This window comes from Monodelphis domestica, chromosome 6, assembly GCF_027887165.1.
Source record: "Monodelphis domestica isolate mMonDom1 chromosome 6, mMonDom1.pri, whole genome shotgun sequence".
Lineage (NCBI taxonomy): Eukaryota > Metazoa > Chordata > Mammalia > Didelphimorphia > Didelphidae > Monodelphis > Monodelphis domestica.
The window spans coordinates 59,557,468-59,572,767 of NC_077232.1; the positions used below are offsets into that span (position 1 = coordinate 59,557,468).

The window sequence follows — 15,300 nt, forward strand, 5'->3', positions numbered from 1 at the left end:
GGAATGTCTTGTGAACTCTACATTGCTCCACCCTACTTAGTCTAACAAGGTCAGGAATGTCTGCACCCATACTTAAGGATTAAGTATCTAGGAGGATGGCCTTTGACAGACATGTGCAGAAACAGCTGACAGACCCCTGGGCTGTCCTAAGTCAAGCTAAGCTACCATTGGTACAGATGAGATGCAGGAAAGTGACATAAAACTGTCTATATAGGGCACGCCACTTCCTCTCTTCTGTCTCTTTCTCTGGAGAGGTGGATCTGGCTGGTGACATCCTGTGAGCAGGCCTGGGCACCAGTTTGAGCCTGGAACTCAAGCCTGGAGGAGCTCCCTCAAACAGCTTCCTTGAGATGGTCTTGTGGTGAGTGATAAGACTGACTCCCTTTTCCCTTATCTCTCAGGGGAGGCCCCCTTGGCCAAGGCCTTGAACTCCTGCCTGACTCAGCCTGAGCCAGAACAGTTTAAATTAACTCTTTCCTCTCTCTCTCTCTCTTCTCCTTAATTCCTTCTCTCTATATTAATTAAAATCACCATAATTTCCAGCTGACTTGGGTATTTTATTATTTGGGATATCCCATGGCAACCAATAATTAGATATAGTTTAGGTCACAATGCTAAAATTATCCTTACACCGGTCTGGTCTCCACCCCTCTGCAATTCCTCTATCATCACTGGCAAAGGTTGCCCTTCTTCTTCACTGTACCTAGCTCTGAGATATCATTGGTTTGCACCCCCCCCCCCCAGTCAGCTACAATTTCCATGTTATCTCTGACCCAGGCTGTGCAACTGAAGGGTCTTAGTGTGCTACTGGTCTAGCCTGATCCCACATGGCACCATCTCTGACATCATCATCGTTTTCCCCTTTACTTGCTTGGCTTGGCTCCAGGTGATGACCTACCTGGGTTTCCAGTTCTGTGACTTCCAGGTTCAGCTTATTCAGATGCTTATTTACAAAGGTGATGAGTGTCTGAAAAACAAGATATCAGGCACATTCAATGGCTTCTCATGTGTACTGAGGACAGGAAAAAATCCCACTGGACTTGGAAGGAGACCATGTTTAAATCTCAGCTCATTTCTTTGTCAACTGGACTGTAATGAAGGAAGCATTGGTTCAGCTGAAGAAATAGTACTCTGAAGTTAGGAGATTTTAGGAAGAAGGAGGTAACATTTAGCAAATATCTATTAGTTTTGTAAGAAAAGAAACTTTTGTCAACTTAACAAAAAGGCTGGCCAACTTTGACCCTCATAACAACCCTCCTAATGGCTCTTTGAGATTGGTACTATTATCTTCATCTTAAAGATGAGGAAAACTGAGGCTCAGAGAGTTTTGGTGACTTGCCCAGGTTAGCTAGGTAACTTTGAGCTGGACATCTAAACCTCTCTAGATTTTGTTGGGTTCTTCATTGGAAAATAGGTATAATACAGTCCTACCTACCCAAAAGGTTTTTTGAAAGCTTCTTTTTACCATGTTTCTGGTGGAAGGAACGATGACTCTGTGCTGAGGATTTGAAGTTAGGGGTTTGGGAGATGGCCCATTTGTCTGAGTATGGGATATTTGTCAGATGCTAACTTGCCTGCTCAATGTGATTGACCAGGGAAAAGGAGTGGTCAAGGTGTATACTCCAGTGGTCAGTACTGTATGGGTGAGTGACACACACAGTGTTGAGGGTCAGGAATCACAGACTTTGAGAGTTAGAAGGTACCTGAGCAATCAATGTGGTCCAACCAATACATGAAAGAAATCTTTATTATAAGAAATGGCTCTCCAGCTCCTGTTTTAAGACCTCCAAGGAGGGAAACTCATCACCTCTCTAGGCAGCCCAGGTTACTTTTGGACAGCTCTGTTAGGAAGTATATGTGTGTGAATGTGTGTGTGAGAGAGGGAGAGAGAGAGAGAGAGAATGACATCAAACTTTGCAACTTCCATTTAGTGTGACTGTTTGAATACACTCATTTAAAGGTCTTAGCTTCTCGCTTGGCTCTCAAGGGTCAACTGAAACAAATCTAGTCTCTACATGATTTTGGCCTTTCAAATTTTGCCCTCTGAGTCTCCTCTATCCTAAACATTTCCAGTTCCCTTCAATGGATCCTCATAGGTCATGGGCTCAGAAGGCCCTTTATCATTTTGATTTGTTCTCCTCTGTATACTTTGATCCTTCCCACTTATCAATATCCTGATTAAACTACTCTGTCCAAGATGGAACCTAATACCCTTGAGGAGATCTGGTGATGGCACAGAACAGTGGAATTTCTTTACTCTTTGCCTATTCATGAAAGCTATGAGGTTCTTCATCAATGTTAAGGTTCCGATAGCTCTTCTTGGTTGCCATATTACACTGCTGACTCATGTGGAATTTACAGTCCTCTAATCCCATTCAATGATTCTCAGAACTCCTGTGTAAGACATGGCTGTCTCCCCCTATCTTATATTTATGAAACTGATTTTTTGTACCAAGTATAAGACTTATATTTATCCCTCATCTCCTTAGATTCAATCCTAAGCTCCCAGTTTTCAAGACCTGACTTGGTCATCCATTGTGATTCTAGCTTTGTGCCTTTTGCATGTCATCCTGTGATATTGTGGAAAAGATATGACAATAACACACCTTTGTCGTATTCTATAGTCTAATAACAATAGCTCACCCTTCTAAAGTACTTGAAGGTTTCCAAAAGCACTTTCCATGTGTATCACATCATTTAGCCCTCATAATGACTCTTTGAGATGGCTACTATTATTATCTCCATTTTACAGATGAGGAAAATTGAGTTTCAGAGAAGTTTAGGTAACTTGCCAGAACCAAACAGCCAGGACATATCTGAGGCAGGATTTGAAAGCATGCCTTGCTGATTCGACTCTGATCCTTTACTGCTTCACTTCTACCTTGATAATAGAGTTTCTTAAACTTTTTGTGCCATTGATCCCTTTGGTAGGCTGGTAAAATCAATGGCCCTTCTTCTCAGAATACTTTTAAATACATAAAATAAAATACCTAGGATTATAATAGCAAGCAATTATGTGGAAATATAGTTATCCAAATATTTGAAAATATAAATAATCAAACTAATAAAACCAAGTTCAGGGACCCCAGGTTAAGAGCTCATGCTCTCAAATAATAATTTCCTGACATCAACCCTATAAGGTGAGTAATAAGTAATCAAAGTATCATCCCCAAAATCACAGACAAGGAAAGGGCTCCAGTCTTAAAGAGTCATTTGCCCAAAGCCACAGACAATATCAGAACGTGCTTTTGAACCAAAGCATTAACTTTGTGCTTAGCACCATCTTGCATCCACAAGTCTTTCCTTCTTTGTGCTCTTGCTTGGCACAGGAATTGGCATGGGGGCCAGCCAGGAGGGTGCTGCAGTTTGTAGAGAGAAGGTAGAATGCTGCTCAGGCCAGGGAGGCAGGGGCATGAGATGCTTGGCTTTCTTTCCTCCACACCCAAGAAGGTATACAGAGAGTTACCATGGTGGCCTCATATTGGGGAAGAAGAGGGCTGGGAGCCATTTCAAAGAACCATTGTTCTTGCAAAGAGCCCGGCACTCTCAAAGTCAACTTAACCATGGGTTACAAGTCTGTGTCACTGAACTAGCTTTGCAACCAACTTCAAGGGGGAAAACAATTAGCATCTGCTTTCTCAATCTGACTCTTGGGAGGCCCTCAGAGAAGCAGCAGCATTCTAAGCACTGTTGGGGTGAGTTTTCCATAACTGGATTTAGGAACCTCAATAAATGTATTTCTCCCCATCTCCTCATAATTATCTGGTTTTTTAAGTTATTTGTATTTTTTTAAACTCTTACCTTCCGTCTTAGAATCCATACTGTGTATTGGTTCTAAGGCAGAAGAGTGGTAAGGGCTAGGCAATGGGGGTCAAGTGACTTGCCCAGGGTCACACAGCCGGGAAGTGTCTAAGGCCAGATTTGAACCCAGGACCTCCCATCTCTGGGCCTGGCTCTCAATTCATTGAGCTACCCAGTTGCCCCCAAGTTATCTGTATTTCAACACAAACATCTTCTCACCTTTTTCACCACGTTGAGCTTATCTGGAGCATGGTCAAACAAGGTGTCAAAGGCATCACGTTCTGGAAAACAGAGAAATGCTCAGACCATCAGCCACATCAATGTTTCATTGCATGTAAGAACCACCATTTCTAGAGGGCTCATCATTCCCCTTACAACCACTCTTTGAGTTAGCATAGGGTAAGTATTGCCATTCCCATTTTACAGATGAGGAAAACAATCAATGGCCCTTGATACCACTTGTCCATTGCCAACATAACAAAGAAAATAAAGGCATTATAAAGCATGAAGATAGAATAGAGAGCATAGCAAATGGTGGTGCCTAGTCATTATAGATGGAAGATTTCCCTTGGACACTCCTAGCCCCTTTGGTGGGTTTGCCTGAATATCTAAAATAAGGGATGTAGGCAAATCCTGCAAGTTAACAAGGAAGCTAGATGCTAACATAGTGGCTGGTATATCTTTATTGCCTTGGCTTCTACTTGGTGGTGAGAAAGTATGGTGGAGTGGCAGCTAGGTGGCTCTGGGGATTGAGAGTCAAGTTTAGAGATGGGAAGATCTGGGTTCAAATCTGGCCTCAGATAATTCCTAGATATTCAACCCTGGACAAGCCACTTAACCCCCATTGCCTAGGACCTTACTACTCTTCTGCTGTGGAGCCAACACACAGCCTTAATTCTATGATGGAAGGTAAAGGTTGTTTTATTTTTTAAGTATATGTTGAGAATGAGTAGAATGACCCTTGGAGAGAGGAGCACTGAGGGTGGGAGATGCGATACAGCCATGAGACTCCTGTTATTTCATCCTGATTCTCCTCTCCTGGCATGCTCATTGTGGTGAGCACTGGAGTTTCTGGGTAACTGTTGGACATGCCATGCTTCTTGCTCCACAGCCCACACACAATGTGTGCACCAGAACTGGGACTAATTGACACTGCTGCGGTCAGATCTGGTCTAATGCAGCCTCTCTGACTAGACCAGATGAGCTTATTTATAATTTCTCAATCTTAGAGAGATTAGAGGAAGGAGAATTTGTTGAATATTTGGTCCCATGGCATCTGTGATCACATGGGTATCGACTACAGATCTTCAACCCCCTTCAATAAACATATTAAAGTCCCTACTAAGAGCGAAGTGCTAAGTATACAAAGGCCAAAAGCAAAGAACAGTGTTTGCCCTCCAGAGCTTACATTCTATTTGGAGGATACGACATGCACACAGATAACTAGGTATGTGATCACTGAGTAGAGAGAGAAGAAAATAACAATTAGGGAGATTCAGAAGAGTCATCTCATAGGAAATGGTGTCCAGACTGAGTTTAGAAGAAAGCCAGGGATTCAAAAAGAGGAAAAAGGCGGTAAGAAGGGACTACATTCCAATTCCATTGAGGTCCTTCTAAGCTCAGTTTAGGTACCACTTTCTATGGTATGACTTTATTGATCCTAATTGTTGTTTCTTATGCTCTTCTTAACAATCATTATGTATTTCTCCGTGTACATGTTGAGTCCTTCCAATAGAATGTAAGCTCCTGGAGGGTAGGGAATGGTAAGTAGGTTAATCTGAATGGATCAATAAAGTTAGGTAAAGAATATGAAGGGGAAGAATGTGAAATGAGCTTGGAGACAGATCATCCAGGGCTTTAAATATCAAGTTGAGGAGTTTGTGTTTTAAACTGAAGACTATAGGGAGTCATTGAAAATTCTTGAGTAGGGTCAGGACTTCATGGTCCAATGTTCAGCATCTTTCCACTCCATGACAGGGTTTCTTCAGGCTGCTTGGACTCCAATATTTCCTTTTGCCCCAGAGAATGAAGTAGGGGATATCCACATACTCTTATAAGTCATGTTCCACTGACACAGTCATGAGCTAGCAAGCTAAATAGCTCCAACAGTGTTGGAAAGCAAACTTCATAGAGGAGGCAGGGGAGCATGGTGGGTGGGCAAGCAGACCATGATCAAAGCAAGTTGAGGCACTGGAATGGGGTGAGGGCAGCCCAAGCCTGTAAAGTGGCTTGTCTGCCTTGAATCAGGGACCTCCAACAATGCCTTATATTGCCTCTTTCTCCTTTAAAGTACAGAGGGAAATGCCCCCTGGGAAGTGAAGAGAGCAGAACTTCAGAAAAGTAGCCTGCAGCCTTCTAGTGACTTCTAGGAGGGCTGTGGGGAGCACCAGATGTCCTACAGAGAAAGCATCCCTTTAGGGACCCCCTTGGGAGCTGCCATCCCTTGTGGAGTACACATGTGCCCGTGCAGCTGCAGTGTGGCCCATCTCTCCCCGTGGCATGCAAACTGCCCGACTGCCGCAGCGCATTCTTGGCAGCCACAAGCCAGAGATGTCAGTTCTCTGAAACTTACCATGCCTTCCCGATAGAGCCCTGTGGTAAAAACAAGAGAGAGAATGACATGCTTCTCATTCCCTTTGGATGTGCTTTTTTTGGTCATCAAGAGAACCTTCTAGGGTATCTTCAGTTGGCTAGTCTAATCCCACCCTCCTAGCCCTGACCACTGTGGATTAGAAGCCATTCTTTTGTTGGAAGAACTCAAAAAGCCTCTTGTCACTGAGCTTTAGGAGGGAGGCTGCAATTATGGGACTTGTGTATCTACTCTCTCCTTTCCCCCATCAAAGAGCTGACTGACACTGGCATTAGTACAACAGAGTCCTGAGCAGCTGGGCTGAAAGGCCATTTTAGAGGGGCACAGACTTGGGTTCAAATTCTGCCTTGGACACTTAATTAGCTCTATGACTACTGACCACAAGTAAATAACTTAATTTCTCTGGGCCTCAGCTATAAAAGTGGGGAAAATAGAATCTTCCTCATAAGGCTGTCCTGAGGCTCAAATGAGAGAATAATTGAATGAAAGCATTTGGCCAACCTGAAAGTGCTATATGCATGTCAGCTATTCAAAAGCCACTTTGTGCTTTAAGCAAAATCAGAAAATCACAGGATTTTAGAATTGAAATTGTTACTTACTCACTCGACGGTTACTTAATGCCAACCGACATATTTGAAAGGAATCTCCATGATAGCCAGGTCCCCAATAGTGCAAATAATGCAGCTCTTGAAGTGGTCCCATATTTTCAAATCCATACAATTCACACTTATTGCTATGTACAATTGGGTTCCAGCCCAATGGAAACATGTATGCAGTGTGATTTTGAATAATGCAAACACTTGGGTGAATGTCCTTATTCATAGTAATGGGGACTATAGGGAACAATTTGTAGGAAAGAACAATAGACTCAAGGATCCCAGGGAGGCTCCAAATACACAGCACAAGTTGGAAGAGGGTCTTCTAGCATTATATCATCACTGTGGAGCTAGAAGACATCTCAGACCCCATCTAATCCAACCTCTTCATTTTACAGATGAATAAACTGAGGCCCAGAGAGGAAAAATGACTTTCCCAAATTTTCATAGGCATGAAGAGATAAGAACAGAATTCTCTGACTTCAGTCCAAGGTTTTTTTTTTTTCCTTTGTACTATGCTGAATTCTAGCTCTGAACTATATGGTCCCATTTGTCTTTAATTCTCTGGTTACAAGAAGGGACACTAATTCCCTATGGTCACACAGGGTCTTCTGACTCTTTAGTCTAGGATTCTTTCCAATTCACACTGCCTCCTTTTGTCCTCTTTTCTTATTTAACCCAGGAAAACATCATTTTAGGCATGCTAGGATAATTCAACTTCTAAATGCTGCTTGTAGGCAAATGAAAAAATCTAGATTTAGAAAAGATTTTTCCCCGCTCCCTTCTTTTTAGTTATGGAACTTGACCAAATAAATCAGATTCAGAAAATGGAAAATTATGGTTTTTGAAGGTTAAAAATCTTAATTCAATTCCATGTTTATGGCATGAAGATTTCATGCTGGTTTGGGTTTTCTGGGTGTATTTTTCCTGCAGTGCCACAAAATGAGCCTTTTCCAAATCGCTGCTAATTCCCATTCCCCACCCAACTCTGTGCCTTTGGTATTGAAAGGCATGTTTTGAATGCATGCAAAAGGCTAAGCTATAATCATTGGCTGAATTGTAATCCCTCCTGGAACCCCAATAAATGAAAGCTAAATATCAGCAAATGGATGGATTTCTGAGAAACATCTGTGTTCCATTACAGAACTTCTGGCAACAATAGTGTTGACATACTCGGTGTTACCAGTTATTTCCTCTTGGATTTGCCGAGACTGGAGGATTCCTTCCCGTTTCTGAAACAAGGGGGGAAAAGTGATGATTAAAAAAAAACTCAGCTCAGGGCTCATAAGATTGAGAAAGTTACCAATGACTAAGAAGTACCCTCAGAGAAGAGTCAGGGCTTAGAAAGAAAATTGGGCTCCAGGCTTTCAGTGATGAGGATTGTACAGTTTCCACTCATAGGCAATTAAAAGCTTTGCCTCAACAAGTAGGTAGTTCTTTCTTTGCTGGAAGCAAAATGCTCACTTCTTCAAGTAATGGGCAGTAAGATGAAATGTACTGAAGATCTGGGCGTGCCTTCTCCCTAGTGGGAAGATACTCACTGCCAAAGAAAAGCAGAGAAGGGCATGGTATCTGGGGAAAACTAGAACCTTCCCATGACCAATCTGGGTCATTTTCTTTAAATTAGGAAATATATGGAGGCTTTTAATTATTTAATTTAATAATTTATTGAATATGAATATGAAATAATTTAATAATTATTTCAAGTTCTACCTGGGACTGGCTTACTTCCTGGGTATAAGTAAAGTACTTGTTGGGAATAACCAATTCACAAATCTTTACTGAGCACTTTCTATGTTCAAGGCTATCATTAAAGCTGTCATAGTACATCATCAATGTGCTAGGCACATCATGGGGGATATAGAGATGACTTAAGGGACTTCACTGTCCTCATGGAATTCCGAATCTAGCAAAGAGGCAAAACAGAGTCAGGAAATGACAAACAAGAATAAATAGTGTAAGATAAATGAGAAGTAGTAAGACTGGAGGCCAGAGAAGGGAGATTCCATGTAGACAGTGATTAGGAAAGACTTAGAGAGAGGCTGGGTCTTGAAGAATGTGAAGGACTTGATTGGCCTCAGAGAAGGAAGTGTGGGTGGGACAGCAAAGATAGGGATGACAGTATCTTCTTCGCTTTCTCCAGTATTTGAAAATGTATAAAATCCTTTTCTCACATCTCACTGTGATGTAGGCTATGTCCTGAAAACACCAAGTATATATTTTTGGGGTAGGAAGATTGATCTATCTAGGAAGGTTTGTGTGGGAAAGTAGTAAGAGTTGTTGATGCAAAGCTAGAAGGGGGCTGAGCAAGGGAGAACCATGAATTTCAAGCCAAGGAGTTTCAACTCTATTCTATAGTCAGACAATGAGGAATCACTAGAGGTTTCTGAATGGAGGAGGAATGAATTCAATTGAGTAAATATTTATGAGATACCTACACTGTGCTAAGCACTGTGGATCCAAAGATAGTCCCTGCCCTCGAGGAGTTTACAACCTAATGGATTCTAATTGGCTGAAATAGAGACTTTGGGAACTTTGCTGGTGTATACAGGGGCAATGGAAGGGTAATAGGTGCAATAGGTGGGTGCAGGGAACAGCATCATGGGGAATGTTTAGAAGAGTACAGAGGTCTAGCTTTGTGATGATGGGGTGATTGCATCAAATGCAAACATAGGACACAGCATGGTTGGGAAAGTCAAGGTCTAGCCATTCAAATCCACACCAAGGCAGCCAAATTAAACCTACATAGTGGAAGATAGTTCTGATGGAAGACAACCAGGTAGCAAGAAAGAGAAAGGGAAAGCAATTTTAAGTTTCCTGGAGTTGGTGGTTGCAACCATTTCTCTTTATCATCTATTTTTTCCCTCTCTTTCTCCTTGCCATATTTTCCAAAGAACCACCAAATCTCAGAACTGGTACTTCAGGCACCACCCAACACTCTACCTGAAAAAAGAATCTCTTCTACAAGACCTTCAGCAGGTAATCATCTAGCCTTCATTTGAAGACATCCACAATTTAGTCTGACTGAGGAATGCCTCAGAGGCCAGTAAAATGATCAGTTGCCTTAATCTGGCTGTTCTTTTCTATTAACAGAGTCTAAGTTTCTATTTGGTTTTTCATCTGCTGTGTCATACAGTTGCTTCACAATGAAGTATGTGATCTCCTAAACAGCAACAACAACAACAATCTTTTTGGCTTTGTCCTCCTTTATTGTATTTGTGCACAATTGACTTTTGGAGCCCAAGTGTAGGACTTAACATCTCCCTCTAACCAAATTTCACTTCTTCCAGTTCAGCCCACTATTCACTATTCCAATTAGTGTCAGTGACACTGTCCCTGGCCTCTGATGGTTCTGTATTGTTTAGAATTTTCTCAATTTCTAGATCTTGTTGAACACATTCGAACCAACCTGTTAAAACAATGATGCATGCCCTAACAATTCTGCTGAACACCCTTGTTTGAAGGGTTAATCTCTCAGAGTTAGGACCTTTTTGGATCCAGATACATATCATCTAACATCCTTATTGGCTTCTAGGAAACCTGTAAGTTTACTAGGCACACATGAATTAGGTTTACATATAAATCACTTATAAAAAAATGGGGCCAAGGAAAATGCTAGTTGCTCTGCTTTTGAGTATTCTATACATGGCTGTTTTTTCAAAGATTGCTTTATAGTAAATTTTCTATTAAAAAATACTGCCTGCCTACCTCCAGGAAGGGTGTCCTACTACTTTCTGGGAGGGAGAAAAATAGAGCATGAGAAAGAATATCAGCTGTTGGTCAGTGGAAAGGAAGGGAAACCCCCAAAAGAGGCAAATGTAATGTCAATGAAAAAATTAGCATTTCCTAAGGTAGGAAATGATTTTGGGGATGTTGTGTTCTCCTGGAGTTATGATTCATGTTGCATGTAAACACTTAGTGAAAGTTGGGGAGCTGGTCCTTATAAAAGCCAGAGTCAGCTTCTACTTTATAAGGGGAGGAGCATGGCAGGATGGGAAGAATTCTGTCTGCCAAGAATATGAATTTCAATTCCAGCCTTACTGCTTACTACCAATGTGATCTTATTTAAGTTATTTTTCTTCTCTGGGCTCATTGATAAAATGAGAAGGAGCTGGATTAGGAGGCCCCAAAAGTCCGCTCTAACTTAATAGATGAATCAAACTTAAAACGACAAGATATTTATCACACTTAAATCATGAGAATGCAGAGTCAAAGGAGGGGGGAAAAGATCTTCCTCAGAACCTAGGCCATATGGGCTATACATCACCTACCCACTTTTCCCTTCTAATATATATATATATATATAACCTCAGTGTTTAATTATGTCTGATCACTGAAGGCTTTGTACAAAGCAAGAACATCTGGGTGAAAATGACTCCTAAGTAGCCAGCTGATTAGTGGGAACACATTAGCACGTATTTGTGCCTGGAATATTTCCTTTTGTATTTCAATAAATGAATTCCTGCTGACACCTCTGCCTTTAGCTTTGTGCATGTTTAACTTGATAATGGAAAAAAAAAAACCTTTTAAAATCTGAATTGCCTCAATGCCATTTATGTAATATGCCCTACTTTCTCTATCTCTCTGACAAAACTGTATTCAGGAGAAAAAAAAAACAACAACAACCCAACCAAGCCAGCTGATGTCTTCTTTTGAACTCAGAATAAGGCATGAAAAAGGGATTTGAAATGGCTACATCTTCATAACAGCAATCCATTCTCTTCCCCAATGCTCATGCCAAGGGCTTGGAGAAATAATGTTGACTGAGAGACATGCTAGAAATTGCTAAGATGACATGAGAGTTCCCTTGGAGGCACAGTTTATAAGCAATTGAAAATGTTGGGGAAATTGTTGTATGAGGTAAAAGAGGGAATGGGAAAGTACCTCTGTATGAGGTAAAAGAGGGAATGGGAAAGTACCTCAGAGGTAATCTGTTAAACCCTTATTTAAAGCATGAGTCCCCTCCTACAACATCTTTGACTTCTAGTGGCAAGGAACTCACTCCTCATGAGGAAACCCATCCCATTTTTGGACCACTCTAATTGCTAGAAAATCCTGATACTGAGGGCTTCTCTGTAACTTCCCCTCACAGGTCCTAGTTCTGACCTTTGGAGATAAGCAGAGAAAAAGATTTCTACAAATTAGTGAAGTAAGAAAGGTGAGCAAAAAGAATGGACTGGGGTTAGACAAGGAAAGGAAGCTTTTATTTTCTAAAGAGAAAATGCTGCTTAGGAGCTACTATACTCACATAATGCATATAAAGGCTCTGTAAGCATCTAAGTGCTACATAAATGTCAGCTGTCATTATTATTATTGGTACCATGCACTAGTACTGGACAAATGGACTGTAAAGTTGTATATGGCACAGGAGGAACTTTCTGGGATACCAGGCTTCTGGGAAAGGAGCCAAAGCCTTGACTTGGCTTGCAAAAAAGGAGCTTGGAAAAAAGAGAAAAGAACTCTGTTGTATTGATTTAGAATTTTAATCTTTACACTGTAGACCAAAGAGAAGATAACTGCACATCCCTTGTGGCCTCTCATGGCCTTGGACTTTATTATCATGGGGCCCTAACTCTTCTCTCTATCCCAGGTCAAGACTCTCTCTCTCTCTCTCTCTCTCTCTCTCTCTCTCTCTCTCTCTCTCTCTCTCTCTCATCAGCTCCCTTCCTGACATTGCTTAAAAACCCAGTGTAGTGCCAGCACATAGTAAGAAGGGACATAATAATTGTTTTAAAAAAAACTTACTTTGTGTCTTAAAATTAGTACTTAGAATCAATTGGATTTAAGGCAGAAGAGCAGTAAGGGCTAGCCAATTGGAGTTGTGATTTACCCAGGGTTACCTAGCTACGAAGTGTCTGAGGCCACATTTAACCCAGAACCTCCCATCTCCAGGTCTGGTTCTCTTTCTACTGAGCCACCCTGCTGCCCTTATAAATAATTGACTATAGTTTGATCGATCAGAACAACTAAATACTCTGCCCTTCCCACTGGAGTCATGCCATTAGGCTTCTCTTATCTACCCTGGCCTGCCCATTTCAGCTTCATAGTACACTACTTTAGTAATGCCAGGTTCATGCTCTATGCTCTCTTACCCCAACACCTTGCTACTACCAAGGCCATGGCACCAATTTTCAGCATCTCCATTCCCTGCTCTTAAGCTACAAATCTGAGCTCAACAAAGTTGCAGAGTTCTTGCCACTCGGCTTGATAGAAACTCATGCTCCTCTTACTTTCACCTGTGCTCTCTATGCTACTGGCAGTCTTTATTTTCATCTCTCATTGTTTCCAGTTATTTTCACCCATTGCCTTTCTGGGACTTTCATTTGTCTTGTTAAGTCCCGAATGCCTCTTGCCGCTCTTTTCAGAGACTTCACCTCTGACTTCATAGAGATCCTCTAGCACAGAGTTCTTAAACTTGGTGAACCCCTTTGGCAGTCTTGTGAAACCTATGGACCTTTCCCCGAATAGTTTTTAAAATTCATAATCTAAGGAAATGTTAAACTTCAGTTTGAGGTTGGTGAAAATAAAGATGTAATGTTCTCCCTCTATGCAAGTTCATGGACCTCCTGAAATCTATCTCAGACCCCAGGTTAAGAGCTCCTGCTCTTAACAAGAGCTATCCATAAATACACTTGTCTTTACTATGAGAATTAATGTTTCTACAGAGCATTAAGCTTTACAAAAATCTTTCCTCAAACAATCCTCTGAGACAGATAATATGAATGGTAGGATCCTCATTTTATATGTGAGAAAACTGAGGCTCAAATAGATCCAGTGATTCATTTGAAATGTAAACTGATGTCTTCTGACTTCCTTTCCATGTTCTGGGTCTTAGTTAAGTTCTAGATACCACATTATAGAAAGAACAAGGCCAACCTGGAATGTGTCCCTAGAAGGGACATTCTATTCAATAAACATTTTCAAACACCTAGTGTATGCAAATTCTTCTGTTCAGTAACTAGAGAGACAAAGTTTAAATGAGAATAGCCCTCAGTGAGCTTCCAGTCTAGTAAGGGAACATACACTAGTTAGGTAATTGAGAGAATATGAGACTGTCATTGTCCATCTCGCTATTCTTTCTTCCACTTCTCTGGTCTCAGAGCTGGAGGTTTTTTTTCCTCCTCTACCTGTAAGTCTGGACCTCATCCCTTTTCACTTCCACAGAGTCCACCCTGGAAATTATTGCCCTCTCTTATTAGAAGCTCTGGTCACTTCCTCTCCTTTAATTTCATGTTGCTTTTCTTTGCACACAAATGGCCACCTTTAACAAAAAGACTCCCACATTGCTTATTTGATCCCCAAAGCCCCTTGAGTTACTTGTCAATGTTTCTTCCATCTTTCCATGACAAATGGCTGTGACTTCCTAACCACTCACTGCTCCCCTGCAACCCTGTAATCTGATTAAACCTGTTCACCTCTCTATCCTTCACCAAGCTATTGAAATTTCCTTCTCAGAGGGCACTGGGGGCTTTGGATCCATATTCCAAAGTCTTCACCCCTCCTTCTTCCTTGTTCTTCATTCTTCTTGACTTCTATTTAATATCTGTTCCTTCTTGCCACTCTCCTTTCCCTTGGCACTTCATTTGACAGTTGGAAAGGATTTCACCAGCTTAACTCCAATCCCACAAGGAATTTCCATTACAATATAGCCTACAAGTGGTAGTCTAGTCTCTGTTTGATGACTTCCAATGAAGGGGGAACCTACTACCTCTTGAGGAAGACTCTCCACTTTTGGACAGCTCCAACTGTTAGGATGTCTTTCCTTTCATGAAGACAAGGATTTATCTCTTTGTAGTTTTCACCCAGTGCTCCTGGCTTTGTCTTTTGGGGCCAAATAGAAGAAGCCCCAATTCCTTCCTGTCTCTCTAATCAATTTTTTTTCTTCATCCAGCTCCTTTCTCCACTCAATCTGATCTCTAAGACTCAGCCCCGATTTCTCTTCTCCTCTAACTCTTCCTCCCTCCTTTGCAGAAGTCATTTCTGTAGCTTCTACCTCTGAGCCAAAGATGTCCATTTCTACAGTTCCAGCTTTGATTTCTTTTCTATAATCTAGTCTCTCTATGATCTTGTTCCAATATCCCCCAGTTCCAGGCACAAAGTCTTGCAAGTTATAATAGTAATAATAATGATGGTTATGATGATGATGAAGGTGATAATGATAGCAATTTTTAGTTGTCTACAGGAAATTCCCATTTGGGTGTCCTGTTATTGTCCTATAGTCAACATGTTCCAAACTGAGCTCATAACCTTAAAAAAATATGGTGTCCCAAAACAAAACTGGTGTCCTCTTGCAACTTCCTTATGTATATTATG

At 41.3% G+C, this 15,300-nt stretch overlaps 1 protein-coding gene and 1 long non-coding RNA gene across 2 annotated transcripts in view; one reads left to right on the forward strand and one right to left on the reverse strand.

The window, feature by feature from the left end:
• The window catches only part of PARVA (parvin alpha), a 175,370-nt gene that overhangs the window by 24,941 nt on the left and 135,129 nt on the right, over positions 1-15,300 (reverse strand). Inside the window, exons 7-10 of the mRNA XM_001367582.4 lie at positions 8,161-8,219; positions 6,374-6,393; positions 4,021-4,082; positions 899-967 (exon numbers count right to left, since the gene is read on the reverse strand). Coding sequence (XP_001367619.1) covers positions 899-967; positions 4,021-4,082; positions 6,374-6,393; positions 8,161-8,219 — 210 coding nt within the window. The remainder of the gene's footprint in view (positions 1-898; positions 968-4,020; positions 4,083-6,373; positions 6,394-8,160; positions 8,220-15,300) is intronic.
• Positions 8,167-12,635, forward strand: LOC103095331 (uncharacterized). Its single transcript, XR_469384.3, has 3 exons — positions 8,167-8,413; positions 9,882-9,966; positions 10,081-12,635. It is a non-coding gene; the product is annotated as an uncharacterized LOC103095331 (long non-coding RNA).